We start from the raw sequence: 14,266 nt of genomic DNA, 5'->3' as shown, positions 1-14,266 counted from the left end.
TTTCAATGTGCTCTCAGCACTCTTCTGTGTATTTGCCCTAGTTCTCTTTTAGATTGTCATCTCTTTGAGAAAAACAACCAGATGTTCTGTGTCATTTGCATATTTTACAATGTCTAATCTGATGACATGCACTCAGGGAGCCACCATGAAAGACCAAAATAACAAAGCACTGCATGAACTTACAAGTTTCTACTTTCTTTAAATTAATTCAGAGAATTTTTTACGTCATATATACATACGTAAGATGATAATTTAAAGTTTACAGAATTAAGAGGATATTTAAATATAATAGGATTATTAATTTTCCTTCCCTAAAAGTGAGATTATAGTCAACAGGACTACAAACCTTTTTGCATTATTTAAAAATTTCAGTTTAGGGCCAGGCACGGTGGCTCACGCCTGTAATCCCAGCACTTTTGGAGGCCGAGGTGGGCAGATCACCTGAGGTCAGGAGTTTGAGACCAGCCTGACCAATATGGAGAAACCCCATCTCTACAAAAATACAAAATTAGCCAGGCATGGTGGCACGTGCCTGTAATCCCAGCTACTCGGAAGGCTGAGGCAGGAGAATCACTTGAACCCAGGAGGTGGAGGTTGCAGTGAGCCAAGATCGTGCCATTGCACTCCAGCCTGGGCAACAAGAGCAAAACCCCATCTTAAAAAAAAAATCAGTTTAGAAATCATGAAATAAATTGAAGAATAATTATAGAAAGTTGTAAAAGGTCTAATCTTGTCCTCTAATTTAATCTAGAATCACACTTTCTTAAATTATTTTTAAATTATTTTATTGCTTTCTAAATACAAATAACCAAATAACCCTAGTAGGAATACTCTTCCATTCTGCCAACAGTTTTTGAAGACCTAATATGTTTAGCCCCTGCAATCAGTGCTGGGTTTACAAAACTAAAACACATGATTTTGACTTACTCCTACCATACTATCAATAAATTAAGAAATGGGATTTTGGAATAAGAGATGAGATAGAGTAGAGGTGAAGTTTGGTTAGCCTTAAGAGGTAAAGCGTGAGGACATGGAGAAATTGGAATCCTTGTACACTGTTGTTGGGAATGTAAAATGGTACTGCTACTATGGAAAACAGTATGATGGCTCCTCAGAAATTAAAGATAGAAGAAAGCACCCTTGTGAACCAGCAATTTCTCTTCTGGGTGTATATTCAAAAAAACTAAAAGAAGGATTTCAAAGAGACATTTGCATATTCATATTCATAGCAGTACTAGTTACAATTGCCAAGAGGTGGAAGCAACCCAAGTATCTAGCAACAGATGAATGGATAAACAAAATGTGGTGTATACATATAATGGAATATTATTCAGCCTTAGAAAGGAAGGAAATTCTGACCCATGCTACAACATGGATGAACTTTGAGGGCATTATGCTAAGTAAAATAAGCCAGTCACAAAAAGACAAATAGTATATGATTCCATAATTTTATGGTTTTTTCACTCCTGTAGTTCAGCAAGTGGGAGGGAGTGGCACCCAGTGGCTTATTCTCTCCCATTGTTCGACAAGTGGGAGGGAGTGTTACAGCTGTATTACTCCTGCCGCTGACAGCTTGGCGAGCAGGAGTGCTACATCCCTTTCACTCCCACAGTTCAGTGAGTTCTGGGTTCTTGTCCCGTGACCAAGAAGAATAAAGTACACGGACATTGGAGAGTGAGTAAAGCAGAGTAGAATCTAATTGAGTGACAGAAAGAAAGTTCTCAGCATTGATAGGGGACTTGAAATTGGGTAGCCATCTGTGATGCTGAGTCTGGGGTTTTTATGGGCTTAGAATAGGGGAGTGCATGCTGATTGGTCCATGGGAGGTCTTGGAAAAAGCACCATTTGATTGGTTAAAAGACATCATTCAGAAGGAACCAATTGAGAGAGAGTGGGTAAGATGAGGATAGATGTTCTCACTCTGGTTGTGGACTCTCTCCGGAATTGGCAGCTTGCTTCTCAGGCTTTAAACTGTCCTTGGTTTGAAGGTCAGGTTTCACTGGAGATCGATTCCTGTCTGCCTAGGAATTTATCTGTCTCCTGTAACTATAAACGTGAGGTGTCTAGAGTAGTCAAATTCATAGAAACAGAAAGTAGAACGGTAGTTTCCAGAAACTGAGAAGAGGGAGTAATGGGGAGTTTTGATGGACAGAGTTTGAGTTTTGCAAAATGAAAATATTCTGGAGATTGGTAGCATAGCACTGTTAGTATACTTAACACTACTGAACTATGTACTCAGAAATGGTTAAGATGGTAAATTTTCTGTTATGCACTTTTTAAAACCACTATACAGAATTTTAAACGAGGGATAAAGAAAGCCAGGTCTATGTAAACTGGGCCTTGAAAAAGGACACTCTGGTTTTTGTTATGATCAAAAGATGATGAGTTCTCTTTAGATTGTTGACTTTAAGGTGCCTACCAAACAGTAATGTCCAGGATGTTCTAGATGTAACAGGACTGGGGCTAGAGGTGTAGAGTTTGTCATCCACACATCTGAAATACTTAACCTTCGTGGAGTTGAATGAGCTCATCTATGGAGCAAAAGTAGAAACATAAAAAAGTGAAGGATAGAATCCCAGTTTCCAGCTTAAAAGTGGGCAGGTAGTAGATAAAAAGGCTCTGAAGAAGAGAAATAGCAGCCAGAGATTTAGAGGAAAATACTGTCCACAGATCAAGTAGGGTAAATATAAAAAGGTACCTAGAGGATTTGGCTGGCAGGCCTTTGGTGACCTTGCCAAAGTGCCCATATACGAATGGTGGGATGGGGTCCTCCATTGCTCCCACTGAACTCCCCTCCTGTACACATGGGCTCTTAACCTGTGGTTCATGGACTCGGGAGAGGCTTCAGGGAATCTGTGCAAATATAGCAAAATCTAGGTAAAACCAGGAAATCTAGGCAAAATGTTGCATGTATGTGTTTTCTTCTGGGGAGAGTTTTTATGACTTTCATCAGATTTTTAGTAGGTTCCATGATCCAATAAATGTTCTATGTGCCAAAGCATATGGAGTGAAAATTCAATATTTCTGCTACCTTGATTTCACTTAAATTATGACTGTAATTCCTTTTTGTGGACCAAGTTTAAGGATTTAATTACAATTTGTAATATTTTTTCTTATGGGAAGATATTGTTGACAAAAAATAGCCAAACTCTGTAAAATATTTAGAAGTTTATTCTGAGCCAAATATGAGTGACTATGACCTGTGACAGAGCTTCTGGAGGTCCTGAAAACATGTACCCAGGGCAGTTGGGTTATAGCTTGGTTGTATACTTCTAGGGAGACAGAAGTTACAGGCAAAGACATAAAGCAATATATGTAAGGTAGATGTTCAGCCCAGCAAGGCAGGACATCTGGCAGGGATTGGGAGGTGGGGAGGTGGTTGGGGTCCCAGGTCATAGGTAGATTCAAAGATTGGCAATTGGTTGAAAGAGTTAAGCTTTGCCTGAAGAGTTGAAGTCAGCATAAAGAAATGCTTGAGTTAAGATAAGGGCTATTGTGGAAGCCAAGGTTCTTATTATGTAGATGAAGCCCCTAAGTAACAAGCTATAGAGAGAATAGATGGTAAAATCTCTTATTGGACCTTAAAAAGTGTGAGACTCTTAGTTGAATCTCTCCTGGATCAGGAAAAGACCTGGAAAGGGAAGGGGATTCTCTACAGAATGCAGATTTCCCCCACAAGTGACGACTTTGCAGGACCGTTCCAAAATATGTCAAAGAAATATATTTTGGGGCAAAATACTTTGACTTCCTTTATGGCCTGTTGTTTGTCATGGGATGCTATACTAGAGTCAGGTTGGAATTTGTTATCTTATTGCTACAAAGAGTCTGTTTTGTCAGCCTTATGATCTTTATTTTAATGGTAATGCTGGTCAGTTGTGCCTAAACTCCAAAGGGAGGATACCTTTCTTCCCATAATGGCCTGAACTAGTTTTTTCAGGTTTTCTTGGGGATCTCCTTGGCCTGGGGGTAGGTGGTTCTTCAGTCAGTTGGGGGGCTTAGAATTTTATTTTTGGTTTACAATATCATCCAAGTTTTTTTTTTTGTTTTTTGTTTTTTGTTTTGAGACAGAGTCTTGCTCTGTTGCCCAGGTTGGAGTACAGTGGCATGATCTCGGCTCACCACAACCTCTGCCTCCTGGGTTCAAGTGATTCTCCTACCTCAGCCTCCCAAGTAGCGTGCCACCATGTCCAGCTAATTTTTGTATTTTTAGTAGAGACGGGGTTTCACTATGTTGGCCAGGCTGGTCTCGAACTCCTGACCTCATGATATGCCTGCCTTGGCCTCCCAAAGTGCTGGGATTACAGGCGTGAGCCACTGTGCCCAGCCACAATATCATCCAAGTTCTAAACTGACATGCAGGTGATCTCATGTTATATAGTATGTTTAAGTTGGAAACTTGTAACTTCTATAGTTTAAATTTCAATGGTTAGTCAACAGGTTAGAGGAGAACACACACTAGAAATCGGCCCAATAGTCAAAGAGAGATAGTCTTACTAATGTGAGTATCAGCCTGCGTGTGGCATTTTCAGCACCTGCCCTGTATCCCCTTACATTTTGGATGTTACAGGCAGAAAGCATTCTGCATATTCACGTGTGTTTATATAATCTCTGTATAGCTCACTTTCCTTATCTGTAAGCAAGTTAATAGTTGTCAGATATTATGTAATCTGAAAATGAACTTTACTTGTATAAACACTTTTAAATATTCTTAAAAAGTTTTTACATCTTTACATTTCTTTCAGATTCCTAGCATTTTCCCCACATATGTGCAATGTGACTATGTATTGATCATTCAATACATATGTATTGATCATTCTTGAATTAAATCATTCTGTTTGAATTAGATCATTCTTTCCTTCTGTTTGAATTAGATCATATCTTGTGAATTTTGCAAGTTCAATAGAAGAACAAATCTGAGTGCACAGAAATCCATCCTCACTTTTGGAAAAGCAGTTTGGAATATATATCTTATTGACGGTGGGGCAGGAGGGTAGCATTCATATCTTAAGAAATTAAGGCAATGAGTCATATTTTATAAACACTACCACTGATATTATGCCAAACAGAACTAAGGCCACATTTCAGCCTTGCATCTGAGAGTGATACTGCTGATCAAGAAGACTTGGATGTAGAAGATGACCATGAGGAACAGCCTTCAAATCAAACTGTCCGAAGACCTCAGGCTGTCATTGAAGATGCTGTGGCTACCTCAGGTGTGAGCACGCTCAGTTCTACTGTGTCTCATGATTCCCAGAGTGCTCACCGGTCACTGAATGTACAGCTTGGAAGGATGAAAATAGAAACCAATAGGTAAGCCCTACACTGACGTGGGTTGGTTTCTTTTCTTTTACTTTTACTAAAGAGCATGTGTTTTTGGTCTACAGAATATGATTCCCTTATCCTATTCATGGAAACTTGATTGAATGCCTTTCTTTATAAAACAAGAGAGGTTTAGTTTAGCCTCTTTTGTCAAATACCACTTTCTGCCTCTACCAATTTAAGCCTTTTTCAGCAGCATTTGATTACTTCTTCATCTCCAAGTGCCCTAAGATTTTTCCAATAGCTTCGTTGTAGCCTCATAGACTGTCTAAGAAACAGGCTCAGAGCAGCATGTACCTTCCAGTAGATAGCTGAAAGAACAGAAAGCTCATGTTTTTGAAAGCCCAGTCAAGTCTTTATAGGAGAGGAAGATCACTGAGGTCGAGGGAACAAAACTAATTAATGGTGCTAAAGATTTGTATTTTAGAACCTAAAAAGGAAGATAATTGACCACATTTATGATTCTATTTTATTTTTGATATGCTGTAACATATCTGGAGTATAATTTGCCTTTGATAATTTGCTAGCATAGAACCCACAGGATCAGATTATTAACAGCAAATGTTTCCTGTTCTTTGCAGATGTTGTTGGTACAGTTCAAGGTCTGAATTTTTATGATTTATAGCTTCCTGTGCTGCCTACAGTTGACATGTGGGAAACTGACTTTATGACTCTGGGTTTGCATTAAAAACTTTTTTTTAAGCGAATCAATAAAAGTTGTTCAAATATTTAGAAACCTTAATTGAAAATTCTAGTTATTCACCAGGGAGGTTAAAAATATCTTATTTCCAGTCATAAAGTTTAGATTTTTAAAGGCAAGCTTGTATACCAAAATGAGTACAAGTGGTAAAAGCTCATCCTATATTCAGAAACATGAAATTTGGTTGCATTGTTAAGTAAATCCATATAGACACATCTTCTATGATGTGCATAGAGCAGTCTTATTTTAATAAAGGGAGATTGCCTCTCTGACTTTCATATCCCAATTTTGTCCTCTGAAACCCAGCTCTTGCCATCTCTACTATTTAGTGGGAAAGAACTTGGGTCTTTTCTCTTCTGAGACTTCATGGAAATCTTGGTTTCCCTCATTCCTCCTCTTCTCAAGCAAGAGTCCAAGGATAACACCCCATTGTTATGGAAGGTGTCCATGTTAGTCACTTATCTCTAGGTTACTCTCTGTTGCCCAGTCCTGAGTGGTGGTGTTTTTTGGACTCCTGCTGTGATCTCTGGAGGAGGAAAATTCACTCATTACTGTTTTGGTTGACCTCCTCCCACCCATGCCTTCTGGTTAGAATTACGCAGATAGTAAAGCTACTTTGTTTACCAAAGAGCTGGTATATCTGCTTTTCTGGCCCTGAAACCTCCTGTCTACACACCTGGCTATGTCAATAGGACCTGCCTCTCCTAATGCAGCCTAGACACAACTCCTTTCCCTTCTCTCCTTGGCCTATTTGGTTAGCGTTGTGCTCGCCACCCTGGCGCCACTGTCTGTCTACCATGCTTGGGCCATCTGCAGTCCCTGAGGGCTTCCGGCCGCTTTCTTCACAGCTTCCCCTTTCTCTTCTGAGTGTCTCTTGGTTCTAGCTGAGGGCCTGCTTCTCACATCTGCCCATCTCTGTTGAAAAGACTAGTATTTACCCACATTTCTTTATTACATTAGTATGTCACAACAACCCACACATTTACGCTTTTTCCTCTGCATATTTACATTTGAGTCTGTGAAATCTACAGATAATCAGCCTCGTTCTTCCTTTTTCAGTAATATCTCCCACGGCTTTCCATCACCCACAGAAAAATGAGATGAGGGACGATGTTTGCTTCATGCATGATTTGAAGAAAGGACAGCTGCTTTAGTACAAAAACCAAGTAATTGAAATAAGGGACCAGTCCTGTCCATATTGGTCCTTCTAATTTTCAGTTGAATATTACCTGAAATATAAAGGCATACCTACCGCAAAATGAATCTAGAGGAAATGTTAGTGTGTTTTCAGGAAAGGTTGTAGCTCTCATATTAAAAATTGTAAGCTTAGAATATTTAGGATGATCACTGATGAAGGGAAATCAGGTTTATCCTGCTTGGAGGATCACCTGAGCCCAAGAGGTTGAGGCTACAGTGAGCCATGATTGCACCATTGCACTCCAGCCTGGGTGGCAGAGCAAGACCCTGTCTCAAAAACAAAAACAAAAACCTATCTCAAGAGGAGCTGCCTGTTTATCTAATTTCCCCATCCTACAGTTCTGGAATTACCCACCAATCCACCTCATCACCCCTGCCCATCCAAGGTTAAAAATTGACCTCATGGCAGATCCTGCCATACTTTTTTGGAACAGAAAGGCAGACAGTTGCCTTGATTTCAAAATATTGCCCTGCTAAATAAACACAAAATAAAAATAAAATTGATGTACTGGATTGTTCTTAAGATAAATACTTCTAAGAGCTGGATTCGGAGCAAATGAGGTGGGCTGTCAATACTCTGCTTCCAGTGTTGAAGTTCTGGTGTTTAAGGTGTTAAAAGAAAGCTTCAGACAAATTAAATTTAATGGAGTTTAATTGAAAAAGAAAAAAATAGTTTGTGAATCAGGTGGCCTCTAGAATCACAGCAGATTCAGAGACATTCCAGGGATGCCTCGTGGCCAGAACAAATTTATAGAAAATAAAAGTAAAGTGACGTACAGAAATCAGAAGTGTACAGAAAGAGCTGGATTTGTTATGGGTTGGCGTTCACCTTATTTGAACACTCAGCAGTGTATGAGTGGTTGAAGTATGGCTCCTGGGATTAGCCAAGACTCAGCTATTGTTATAGACGCATACTCCTAAGTTAGGTTTTCAATCTTGTCTACCTGTTAAGTTATAGTTTGTCCACGAGGACTCAAATATGCAAGTACGGAGTCCTTCTCAGGCCATATTTCATTCACTTTAACAAAAGATAAAAAGAAATTACATAGTCTAGACAAACATAGGTTAAACTCTAGAAAACATCACTGTGTTCCTTGAGAAAACAGTAAGAAGATACCATCACTGTCTTATACGTATAAATTAGCAAGTAGGACAAAAATACATACCAGATCAAAAAACTGCCAACTTAAACATTCACACAGAGCTTCCTGCCCATTTCTTTGGATAATATTTGTTTTGGAAGAGATAAGAAGCCTCCCTCCAAGACCCTGTGCTCCCTCTTCTAGCTTTCAGTTCATGCTGCTTCATCCACCTCATTGTGCACCACACTTACCCTGCAGCTGTCTTTGTTAACTTATTTTCCTCCACCCACCTTCTCTGTCTACCTCTTATTGTGTTTTACTTTTGTCCCACCTCTGCTACCTACTCTGCTGTGATCCCTTCTCTCTGAGGATCTCATCTTTATGTCCTGTGGAAATGGGGTCGAGCCTGGGGGTCTGGGAAGGTTTCCTTCCCACTGAGTCCTGGAAAGGCTCTTTTCCAGGGACTGAGGTAGCAAGGAACAGAACATCCCTTATTAAAGACCAGACACTGACTTGGCACTGTACCTATGCTGTCTCATTTAATGCTCACAATAATCTTTTCTGGAAGCTTTAGTTTTCTTTTTTACAAATGATTTGAAAACTGAAGCCTGGAGGCATTAGGTAATTTATCTAAGGTTAACACAGGAAGTGCAGGGTTGAACCAGGACACAAGCCCAGATCTGTCAGTTGCACGATGCTGCCTTCAGATTATGTCAAGTGAAGCAGAAACAAACTCTTGAGTTAAATCTATCAATACTCAGAAAATGAAACAAATAGAGTTTGTTAAGAGCTGTAGTTTATGCAACGATTTATCCTGATAATCTTAATAACGATATATTTTAAATTATTATTTCTGAATCCAACTTACATTAAGATACTTTTCTAAAAAATTAGAGCACCTCTTTTCATAACTTGGAATGTTTTCTTTGAGAAATTCTATTGGAAATGGTGAGTAGGTTACCAGTTGGCTCTCAGTTGCATAGCGAACCTTCTATGGGTAAGAACTTTGGTATGAATATCACAGTTTCTCCTTGTTTCTTTGGAGACTGCATCAGATGCCAACTAGGAACTGAATGTACCAGGAACACAGCTATCCTTTTACCCACTTCACCCCCGCCCCCTTAGAAGGGAGAGGAATAATAGTAACAATCACAATTGTAGCAACAACCATGAACATTTATTGAGAATTTGTTATATGCCAGATATTCTAGGCGACCTCACCTATGACTGTTTCTCAAATTTTCATAGTTTACAAAAAGTGATTACTTTTCTGATTTGCATTGATTATGATATTATGCACATTTGCCAACTTTTTTTAATGGGGGTCCATACATGTAAAATATAGGCCTGTTAATATCTGTATCCCATATTTATATCTTTGACATTTATGGTCATAACAAGAAATATCAGGACACATCTCTGAAGATTTTGGCAGACAATCTGTGGTGGAGGTTTTGAATTCTTGTCGGCAAGCACAGTCTTCCAAAGCTTAGCTTCTGGACCTGAGGGTCTGTGAACCTGCAACATCATTGTCATCTGGGAGCTCATTATGAATACAGTCTCAGAACTCACCCCCGGGGCACTGGACCAGTATCTGTATTTCAATAAAATCAGGGGTGTATGTGCTTATTATAGCTCATGTCTAGAAGGTGACTAGGCCTGGCACAGTGGCACATGCACACACCTATAATCCCAGAGCTTTGAGAGGCTGAGGTGGAAAGACCACTGGAGGCCAGGAGTTCAGAGACCAGCTTGGACAACATAGCAAGACTCTGTCTCTACAAAAAAAAAAAAAAAAACAAATTAGCCAGGCATGGTGGTGCATGTCTGTATTCCCAGCTGCTTGGAAAACTGAGATGGGAGGATCGCTTGAGTCCAAGAGTTTAAGGATGCAGTGAGCTGTAATTGGGCCACTACACTCAGCCTAGGCAACAGAGAGAGACCTTGTATCTAAAAAAATAAAAATAAAAAAAAGAAGGTCACCCTGTGTCACCTCCTGTCAAACAATATATTTTTCTTCTGCAGATTACTGGAAGAATTGGTTCGGAAAGAGAAAGAATTACAAGCACTCCTTCATCGAGCTATTGAAGAAAAAGACCAAGAAATTAAACACCTGAAGCTTAAGTCCCAACCCATAGGTGAATAGCAGAAAGTTTTATAGTAATACTGTTCAGCCAGGCTGCCACAAAAAGCCAAGAAAGCCAACAGGAAGTTTTATTTGTGGCTAAGTCAGCATTTCTCACTTCTACCATGACTGCAAGCAGGAATTCCTTTAAAAAAAAAAAATCCAGTTTTTAACTGTAGCAAACTCATTTCTTATAAGTGCAGTAAAAATAGATTATTCATAATCATCTTTTCCTGAGATTATGTATTACTGAGGTAAACAGGGCTCTCTGTTTTTAGTCTTTATTTTTAAAGATTTCACAATGAGCTTACTAGAATAAATAATACTATTTTTTGTCATTTTGCATTTATATTCTGTGTATTCTAGCTTTTTTCCTTATAATTTGAAGAGGCTTAAATAGAATAAAGATGTAGTAGTAAAAAGGCATAGCTGGGGAGAATGTTATTTAGCCCATTTAGAGGAAAACAGAATTCATAGTTATTTGTTTAGATACGTGGCTCTTTCATAGTGGAAAAAGAGATTATGATAATTATATAGTTCTCTGCTAATTGTATTCATCTTTATTGCATGAAAAACACAAAGTCTAATTTTGGTGCACAGAGTTTATTCTAAGAAACCATAAAATTGATATGAAAGTGTAATGTAGGAGTATCATTTCATTATTGCTTTTGCTCCTTGTTTACTAGTAAATTCACTTGTCTGAGTTTTATTCATATTATCATCTATACTGCCAATCTCAATTGTTTCTATGAACTGTTCTCTGATAAAGCAAAATCTTTTAAAGTATCAATAAATGTCTGTTGATTGTGAGGGTCTCAGATGACCTCTGTTAGGTGAAATTAAGAATATCTTCCCAAAATTCTGTTCTAGAAATTCCTGAATTGCCTGTATTTCATCTAAATTCTTCTGGCACAAATACTGAAGATTCTGAACTTACCGACTGGCTGAGAGTGAATGGAGCTGATGAAGACACTATAAGCCGGGTAAAGAAAACTGTCTCTGGGACAAGTATTCTTTCACTTCGTTTCATAATGTTGGGTGCCTGCTATGTGACAGGCACAGGGGATACACTGGTGAGCAAATCAGACCCAGCCCTGCCCTCCTGAGGCTTACAGACCAGGGTAGGCACGTGATAATCAGCTAACTCCACAGATACAAATGTGATTCTACACTGGTAAATTCTATGAAGAAAAAGGTATCAGGTGTTTATTAGATAGGGCGAGAGAGGTTGGGGAAGGTTGTTGGAGAAGGGGATGAAAGAGCTGAAGGCTAACGGAATGTGAGGGAATAAATAGGTCAATTGTATGTATGTTCAGGAGGGGTGTGGGAGGGAGACCAGGGAAGAACCTTGTGCAGTGGGGCTGCAGTGTGTACAATCCAACGAGGCAGGCAAAAGCTCTGTGGTCCTGAGCCCCTTAGGAATTTTATATATTTGAAATGAAAACCAGAAAGAGTGGGAAAAAAAATAAAGACAGGACTAAAAGAAAAAATTTCTTGTTTCTAATTCTTTGTATGTTAATTTTTTTATTTTATTTTATTTTATTTTATTTTATTTTATTTTTTTGGAGACAAGGTCTCGCTCTGTTACCCTGGCTGGAGGGCACTGATCATAGCTCCCTGCAGCCTTGACCTGCTGGGCTCAAGTGATCCTCCCACCTTAGCCTCCTGAATAGTTGGGACTACAGACATGAACCATCATACCCAGCTAATTAAAAAAAAAAATTTAGAGATAGGGTCTCGCTATGTTGCCCAGGCTGGTCTTAAACTCCTGGCCCCAAGTGATTCTCTCACAGCCTCTCAGAGTACTGGGGCTACAGGCATGAACCACCACGCCAGGCCTGTTTGTTAAATTTTTAATTCTTTTTCAACATTATTAGATTCCACTGGGCAGCAGCTATTTTATTGCTACTTAATAAAATCAATCTGGTCGACTTATTTCAGAAATATTTTCTATACAAAGCATATTTTACCTGTAATAATCTAATTCCTCTCTGCTCTGTATAGACTTTTTTTGATTTTGTTTTTTGAGACACAATCTCACTCTGTCGCCCAGGCTGCAATGCTGTGGTGCGATCTCAGCTCACTGCAATCTTTGCCTGCCAGGCTCGAGAGATTCCCTGCCTCAGCCTCTCAAGTAGCTGGGATTACAGGCATATGCCACTAAGCCCGGCTAATTTTTGTACTTTTAGTAGAAACAGGGTTTCACCATATTGGCCAGGGTGGTCTCGAACCCTGGCCTCAAGTGATCCGCCCACCTCAGCCTCCCAAAGTGCTGAGATTACAAGTGTGAGCCACTGCGCCCAGCCCCTATAGACTTTTGTAATGAGTGTGAATAGCATTTGTTTATGTTCATTATATGAACACACAGGCATACATTAAAACATTGTAATATTTGATAGAAAGGCCCTCTTAATACAATATTGTTTTAATTTGTTTTATATTTAAATTTTAAAAATAAATAAGAATAAAGATCTCTCTTCTTTTGACTTGATAATTTATTAACTAAGTAGAATTTCGGGCCGCCTTAGAAATCTACATTTAACAAGTTACAGGTGAATAAATTTAAACAACTCCAGAATATACATTCCTCTAACTTAGGCTCAAATCCCAATTAAGGAATAGTAATTGATAATCTACTAAATAATCACCCTTTTTATTTGGTTTAAAAGTAAAAACTTGAGGCCAGGTGCAGTGGCTCCTGCCTGTAATCCCAATACTTTGGGAAGCATAGGCAGATTGCTTGAGGCCACGTGTTGGAGATTAGGCTGGTCAATATAGCGAGACTTTGTCTCTATATATAAAAAAATAAATAAAATTTAAAAATATAAAGGTGCAGTTTAAATTAAGACTCTGCTTTTATGGTGAATTACAGTCAAGTGCCTTTGCTTAACCATGAAAAAATAAGTTCAGAAATTAAGCATAGGCAGTACCTTTCCAGGAACACTTTTTATCCACTTGAGAAAAAACAAAGCTACGTAGCATTGAACTTCTAAATGCAAGATTTGCTTTTGAACAGCAGATGTGATTACAAGTGAGTCTCATCTGTTCATTAGAAGACCATTCAGAAGTTCTGTGTCACTTGTAGTCTTTTTGCATTTGGAAGTTAATATGGATGCATTTCTTTTTTTTTTTTTTTTTTTTTTTGAGACGGAGTCTCACTCTGTCGCCCAGGCTGGAGTGCAGTGGGTCAGTCTCAGCTCACTGCAACCTCTGCCTCCCGGGTTCAAGCGATTCTCCTGCCTCAGCCTCCCAAGTAGCTGGGATTACAGGCACATGCCACCACGCCCAGCTAATTTTTTGTATTTTTAGTAGAGATGGGGTTTCACCACTTTGGCCAGGCTGGTCTCGAACTCCTGACCTCAGATGATCCGCCTGCCTCAGCCTCCTAAAGTACTGGGGTTACAGGCGTGAGCCACTGCGCCCGGCCTGGATGCATTTCTTTGTATTTATTGAGTAACAGGGAGGCCTTTCCCCTAATAATCCTGGAAGATTGTGTTTTTAGTAGATTTCATTTTTAGATTCATTTTTAATTATAGTCAAGGTTTACATTATGAATAGAGTTTGTGCTTTATTAAAGTTATATAAAACATCTTTTGTGCATATTCTACTTTCTCTACAGTTTTTGGCTGAAGATTATACACTATTGGATGTTCTCTACTATGTTACACGTGATGACTTAAAATGCTTGAGACTAAGGTACCACTTTTCTTTCTGTTGTCACTATGGAAAGAGCACCAGGCTAATATCAAAAAGTCTGAGTGTCTTCCCAGGCTGGGTCTCTAATTAGCTTTGTAGTTCTGGACAGAGCTCTCTAGCTCTTAGCTGCTCTGAGTAAACTGAGTT

General features: G+C 39.1%; 1 protein-coding gene across 6 annotated transcripts in view; it reads left to right on the top strand.

The window, feature by feature from the left end:
- The window catches only part of MAP3K5 (mitogen-activated protein kinase kinase kinase 5), a 266,344-nt gene that overhangs the window by 250,476 nt on the left and 1,602 nt on the right, over nucleotides 1-14,266 (top strand). For all 6 annotated transcript variants that reach the window (XM_055114152.2, XM_034962926.3, XM_063605010.1 and 3 more), the window contains 4 exons: nucleotides 5,067-5,310; nucleotides 10,324-10,436; nucleotides 11,294-11,406; nucleotides 14,043-14,119. In XM_055114152.2, coding sequence (XP_054970127.1) covers nucleotides 5,067-5,310; nucleotides 10,324-10,436; nucleotides 11,294-11,406; nucleotides 14,043-14,119 — 547 coding nt within the window. The remainder of the gene's footprint in view (nucleotides 1-5,066; nucleotides 5,311-10,323; nucleotides 10,437-11,293; nucleotides 11,407-14,042; nucleotides 14,120-14,266) is intronic.

The sequence above is a fragment of the Pan paniscus genome, chromosome 5, assembly GCF_029289425.2.
Source record: "Pan paniscus chromosome 5, NHGRI_mPanPan1-v2.0_pri, whole genome shotgun sequence".
Classification (NCBI taxonomy): Eukaryota; Metazoa; Chordata; class Mammalia; order Primates; family Hominidae; genus Pan; species Pan paniscus.
Note: the sequence above shows the minus strand (reverse complement) of the source record. Positions and strands in the feature narration are given on the sequence as shown.